The sequence below is a fragment of the Triticum aestivum genome, chromosome 5D, assembly GCF_018294505.1.
Source record: "Triticum aestivum cultivar Chinese Spring chromosome 5D, IWGSC CS RefSeq v2.1, whole genome shotgun sequence".
Classification (NCBI taxonomy): Eukaryota; Viridiplantae; Streptophyta; class Magnoliopsida; order Poales; family Poaceae; genus Triticum; species Triticum aestivum.
This window is the reverse complement of record NC_057808.1, coordinates 525,085,927-525,092,364: the sequence shown is the minus strand read 5'-3', so window position 1 is coordinate 525,092,364 and position 6,438 is coordinate 525,085,927. Positions and strand designations below refer to the sequence as shown.

The window sequence follows — 6,438 nt, the reverse complement described above, 5'->3', positions numbered from 1 at the left end:
CAACATGGCTAGCTTTATTGACTTAAAACAATGCTTACATCATTCATGAGAGTACTAAGCAAAAAAGGTCTAGGGATCATTGTCGCAAGTACAAGTTATGGAAACTAAATCTAGCTAGCCCATGAGCCCCTTTGTTCAAATCTCTCCCACAATGCAGAAAGATGACCTTCCCAATTGTTGTTATACCAAAGCACCCCGCATAAATTGCCGTAGATGGATTCCACCATTGAGTTTGCCCCCAAACAATTATTGATAACTTCGATTGAGTCTGATTGTGCTTCTTTTAACCAAACCCGAGGGAATTAGTTAAGTCGGGCCCATCTCTCATTGTCAGATTGTCGATTGTCATTGGATCCAAAACTACGGGATAGTTAGCTGCCAAGAATTGACCACTCGAATTCCTCAAAACAACAGTTGTAGCACTTGCTACCTCATCAGCACAATAAGAATGTCAACATTAAGTTTCACATACCTATGCATTGGTTTGTTCCATTTCGAGATCTTACCTGTTCCTGTCCTAGGTCGTAACACTTGGGTAGAATTGACCAAGTGGCAAACCTGGTGAGCCTCAAATGACAATAAAAGGAAAAGGCAACAAGCGTCGAGGGTTTTTGTTTGTGACCCTTTTCCTCATGCAATGTGAATGGTATTTCTTGTGTGCATTGACTCAATCATATGTGACATCATTTCACATTCAAAAAATTACACCTCAAAATTATATTATCTCAAGTTGTATCTGGGACCTACTTTACACCTGTTAGACTATACAATTTAGAGCACAAGTACAACGCGTGTATATGGTCAAGGTTGTACGTGTGTTGTGTGTGCGTTGATGGCAAATGTTCTGTAGAGGTAGTCACACACGACCCCTCACGGTTGAGCATCTGATACCATGTGAAGAGGAGAATGAGTATACGAGAAAGAGAAATAGGGATTCGACACAAATTTCACGGTTTAACAATGAGCAGCTCATCGAGGAGCTGCCGACGCTAGACGAATTCAGCAATGACGTTTGCGACACCACGATATTCCACCTTGGCACTCGACCTGGAGACTGTGGACTTCCTTTTGGAGAACCATGAGACCAAGGCATCCCCGAGGTAGACGTAGAACCCTGATGTCGAGCGGTGGGTGTCCGGGCACGGAATTGCCTCTGCGTAGATGTGCTCGCGCAAGCCAAGCATGCCGATCACCGATGCAGGAAGCATATGGAGCTTGACATACACTTCATTCGCAAGCGGGTGGCCCTTGGGCGAGTTCCGTATGCTCCGCATTCCCACCAAGCAGCAGCTTGCCGACATCATGACGAAAGGCTTGTCGACGAACGTTTTCCTACAGTCCCAATCCAGTCTTTGTGACGCCTCTGTCGACGTCACGACTGCAGGGGTGTTAGACTATATGGTGTAGAGCACCGGTACAACCCATGTATATGGTAAAGGTTGCACGTGTGTCGTGTGTTTGGTGGCAAACGTCCGGTAGTGGCATACGATCCCTCACGGTTAAGGCCATGTAACCTGTATATAACTCAGCCAATGGGCTAATCAAATGTATGTCAGGTCCAAATCTCTCTTTTCTCGCATACTCCTCTTCACAACACCGATGTTTCTTGTTGAATAGAGTGCTTCATATTTTGTTTAAGAAAGAGTCAAACCTATTTATGTACCTTTCGTCACACTCACTCACGGTGATTGTAGCCACCTTCTCTTAGGGGTTGTTTGGATCTTGCCCAGAGTAGCCCCGACAACGCGTTGGCAAGTCAAAAAATTGGGAGCCTTTTGGCCGCCCGTGACTTTGCCAATCATTGGCGCAGAAATGAACTGGAACAGGGCATGGCGCATTAATTAGCTAGCCAAATAGTTGGTTGTCATCCAAACAGATGTGGAGGGCGTGGTCAATGCTAATTTTTTTTGGCTCAGAACCAAACAGCCCTTACTTTTGTCTTTTTCTATCTCTCCTCCCTTCATGCATAAGTTTTCACTACGTGGGTAGGAGTCCCTCACACACACTCACACCATAAGACATCGTTTATTCTTCCTTCAGAAGGGCGTGATGAGAGAAGTTGTCATGGGGAAGCGATGAATGTGCCCTAACAGATCGAAAGTGCTATTGTGAACTCGAGCTCACAGGCACCCTTTGCTACAATAAAAACGAAAAAAATATTTAAAAATTTCAAAAAAATCTAATTTTTTTTGTCAAGAAACTTTGATATTTTTTCTACATGCATGCCAATTTTCGTGATGAAATGACATTCATGCATGTCTCGGCAGAAAAAAAACAAAATCATGCTCCAAAATGCTTTCAAAAAACAAAATCGATGCTTCAAAATGCTTTCAAGAACAGTTTTTTTGGAGCATGATTTTGTTTTTTTGCCGAGACCTCCCAAATGTCATTTCATCACGAAAATTGGCACGCATGTAGAAAAAAATCAAAGTTTCTTGACAAAAAAATTTAGTTTTTTTGATTTTTTTAACTATTTTTTTTGATTTTACTGTTCATACGGGATCACATGCTCCATGTCCCTAACAGATCAATTTTTTATCTACGGGTTTTCCCTTGAGAAACCTCGGCTAGAAATTTGATCCTGAGGGACATATCTACACTGACAAGTGATTAAGGTAACTAGCGACGAAGCCATAAGTTTCTCTGAACTCAGAACATATGGAAAGGGCGTAGCCACAATTTTTTCGCTTAGTCATAAAGTCGTACCTAATATAAAACCAAAAATCAGCCAAAGCATAGGAAATCCGTCGTAGTCTAGGTGGTTAGGATACTCGGCTCTCACCCGAGAGACCCGGGTTCAAGTCCCGGCGACGGAATTTTTTTTATCGTTTGTCTCATTTAAAAAATGATTCATTCACATACTTCCCCGAAACTATGACTTTGTGTAAAGTTCTCTGCCTGATTTTGACCCGGGTTCAAGTCCTGGCGACGGAATTTTTTTTATCGTTTGTCTCATTTAAAAAATGATTCATTCACATACTTCCCCGAAACTATGACTTTGTGTAAAGTTCTCTGCCTGATTTTCCTTATAAACAGTTACAGTTTTGTGTTAAATACATTTCTGACTACTTGCAAGCATGATGAAGAATTCTCTCTTTTATTTAGGGAATGATGAAGACTTGAAACAAGCTGACCAACTGTACATGTTTCTTTCACTAACCCAACAGAAGCCTGAACCTTTGACTAACCCAACTGTACGATAGCATGCTGTGATTCTCAATGTTTTTTTGGCATTGTACAGGCAAAATAATTACAATGGACTGGTGTCTTGAGCAAAAGCTCCGCTGGTCCGAGAGATGTGTGGAAAAGATCAGACAACAAATGCTACCAAGGCGTCAGTTGCACATCCCTTCAGCAGAATGGTAAACCAGCTCAGATGCAAAGAACATAGGTTAAACAGGGCTTACTTACCTCATAATAATATTAAACAGCTTATGAAGTCTTGGGTTTCATTAGGACACAAGAGCGAAAAGTTTCACAATGCATGCCATTAGACTGAAGTAACACACACTCATGGCCATCTAGGATAATCATACGATAGGAAGCATGGTCAACGATATTAGAATTCATGGTTGCCGACCCACCAAAAACCCAGGTTGACGCTCTTTAATTTGTAGCCATTAAGATGCTCCGTTCGTCACCAAATTCATTCTCATTAATGTCCTCCATCTATCTTGAGCCTTTTTCCTTTCTACGTCCTGCGACAACGAGCCATCCACGACGAGGTTTGTGATTGCGAGGCAGGACAGCCAGTCAATTTCATATGGGCAGAGGAAGTAATCCTTGGTCACATGCGCACTGTCAATCTCCCTCATCGACCCATCACTGAGGCTGAACAGAAAGAGGCCTTCTCCAACAACCCTGACCACCACCACCCCGCTCTTGCCTCCAAACATCTCCAACCTGACCTTTGCCCGGCTACCCAGCGTAGCCACCCGCTGAGGCAAGGAACTACTCATGTCAATCCTTTCAGAAAGCACCCAGCTGCTGCTGCTGTCACTGCCAAGCGCACTGGTGTGTTTCCAGAGTGACATCTCAAGGCCTTGCATGAAGAGCAGCAGAATCCCCCCATCTGCTGAATTCGCCAGCACTGGTATCTTGATGTGCTTTGCTTCGGGTGGGAGCTCCAGGTATGACAGCCCCATATTTTCAATATGCAATGTGGCAACATGGGTGAGCGACATTTGTTCCAAAGTACCACAGAGCCAATGGATGACACTGCCAGAAGCAGTGGCTGAGGATGACACCAAGTAATGGCCAGGCATTAGCTCAGGTTCTCCTTCGGCCCTTGTCCATGTTTCAGTCTTCGAGCTGTAGCACACACAGACGAAACGCTTTGCCTTTTTTATACAAAAAATGGCAGTGAGTTGGAAGGACTGGGACACGCGTCCATAACTGTCGCATCATTGGTGACAAACAAGACATAATGGTTAGGAGGTACATATCTGTGGCGAGGAATCTCAAAGGTTTCACCAGTGAGAGGATTGCGGACACATAGCACATCCTTCATGTCCTGACCATTGTCGACTTTTAATTGGCGGCAAAGAACCAGGAAATTGTCCTGGGATGCAAAGGGCTTATAGAAGTTGAGGCTTGCTCCAAGACCTGGAATGAAGGTCTCAAGGGATAGTGGCTCGATAGCATTGCGAGCAGATTTGCTGCCAACAAATCGTGACAATTCAGAAATCGGCACGAAGCTTGGTGCCAAACAACAGGTTTTGTCGATGTGATACTTCCAGAGGTCTGGGGAAGACCTTTTCTTTTCCTGGAGGAAGAAGCCGAGAAGGAGGGATGGGGTGAAGCCGTGGTCACGGTGCTGCCTCCTAAGGCGATCAAGGAAGGTCGGGTCCTTGATGAGATCGCGCCAGAACTTGCAGGATGAAGCGAGGCGGGCAAGGGAGGCTGGATCAGAGATGTGTGTTGGTATCTTGTACATGATGTCCGTTGGAAGATGCGGTGCTGCATAGTCGTCCTCCATTTGTCTTCCCTGCAAAGAAAAGCAAGGCACCATGTGTGTTTATCTCATGACTTAAACAATTGCCCAGGGAAAATTATGTCATAACTTTTGTAGGATGAACTTAACAAAAGGATCTGACAGAAATATCGAAGCAATACATTCAGAGCAATCCCCACGGAAAGACTGTAAGTCCAATTTTCACCATTATCCAGCATAATAGTAAGGCAGGCTTGAAAAATTCGACGAACCATGGTTATTTTGGTAGATGTGACGGCGAGTGATTCATGAAGCTACAGGGTAAAAACACGTCCCACATTGTTCAGCGGCATTAGGGATAATTTTTTACCAAAAATATCAAACTAACTGAGCTGGCATTACATTACATAGCACTCCCCTCTGTTTTCCCTCTGTAAACAGAGGGAGGAACATTATTTTTACTAGAAAAGAGTTTGTAACCAACTTGAAACCAACATAGTCCCTGAAGCGAAACTTGAATGAAATATTAATCGACCACACGAACAAATGATCGACGGTTCGTTAGCCTACGCTGCCAGTAATAGTGGCGCCGCACGCACTGTTCATCGCCGCTAGGGTTAGATCTCCAGGAAATATCCCAAACTGTTTGAGACTCCATTAGTCTACTACGGTCAAAATAAACACACTACGAAACAACGCCCAACCACGGGATCTCAGATAAGAAGCTAAATATTGATTCCGCTGGGCCAGGAGCAGATAGCTTATGGCGGGGGCAGGTGAGCAGACAGAGAACTAAGACGAACTAAGACTCAGAGCAGCCATCACCCATGACGTACAATCGATCAGCCCCTCGAGATAATAGTCTAGCTTCGAAGTGGAGAGACCTGCCTAGGAGTAAGAGAGATACCTGGCCGCTGTCGCCGCCGCCGCCGCCGCCGCGTTTGCGCCAGTGTGCGTCAGTGTCCGGGGAGAGGACGAGAGAAAGGGGGCGGGCGATCAACAGGGGAGTCTCAACGTGACGCTGTTAATACAAAAGGCCCGACGTGTTCGGGTCGGTTAACAGCAGCCCCGTGTTGTGTGGCCTGAGCGCAAAAGCCCAGATGAGCTTTGGTTTCAACAAAAGGCCCAAGTCAAACAAGCCATATGTTGTGACACATATTCCTTTTTTTAGGGGAATCATCTTCGCATTTCCGAGACCTGCTGTTTTAGTCGAGCAACGACTGAAGAACCTTTGGATGGACCAGCCATGACACGCCCCATTGACTTCCTCTATTTTATAAAAATATTTTTGAAAGAAGCATTATTTTGCGGGGTAGAAAGAAAATGTATTAAAGGAAATAGGTTTGCGGAAAATAAATTAAAGGTCCATGTACATACACATATAGTCCATACATGTGAAATAAAATTGTCAAGAAATATTTATATATACAAAAATTATATTCATGTGTTACAAAGTTCGTGCATGTATGATTTTTTTTTTGCGAAAGCATGTATGAATATATGTC

At 44.2% G+C, this 6,438-nt stretch overlaps 1 protein-coding gene and 1 non-coding gene across 2 annotated transcripts; one reads left to right on the top strand and one right to left on the bottom strand.

Annotated features, from left to right (window-relative positions):
• The first annotated feature begins 2,743 nt into the window (after positions 1 to 2,743).
• Positions 2,744 to 2,816, top strand: TRNAE-CUC (transfer RNA glutamic acid (anticodon CUC)). The gene has a single exon. It is a non-coding gene; the product is annotated as a tRNA-Glu (tRNA).
• A 303-nt stretch (positions 2,817 to 3,119) lies between these two features.
• On the bottom strand, positions 3,120 to 5,922 carry LOC123125966 (uncharacterized). The gene is made up of 2 exons (XM_044546398.1): positions 5,841 to 5,922; positions 3,120 to 4,987 (listed from the first exon to the last, which is right to left on the bottom strand). The coding sequence occupies exon 2, from the start codon at positions 4,976 to 4,978 to the stop codon at positions 4,346 to 4,348; it is 633 nt and encodes a 210-aa protein (XP_044402333.1). The 5' UTR covers positions 4,979 to 4,987; positions 5,841 to 5,922; the 3' UTR covers positions 3,120 to 4,345.
• Between the last annotated feature and the right edge of the window lie 516 nt (positions 5,923 to 6,438).

What these genes read in the sequence shown, in the direction of transcription:
- LOC123125966 (XM_044546398.1), bottom strand. Translation starts at nt 4,978, where the DNA reads ATGGAGGACGACTATGCAGCACCGCATCTTCCAACGGACATCATGTAC.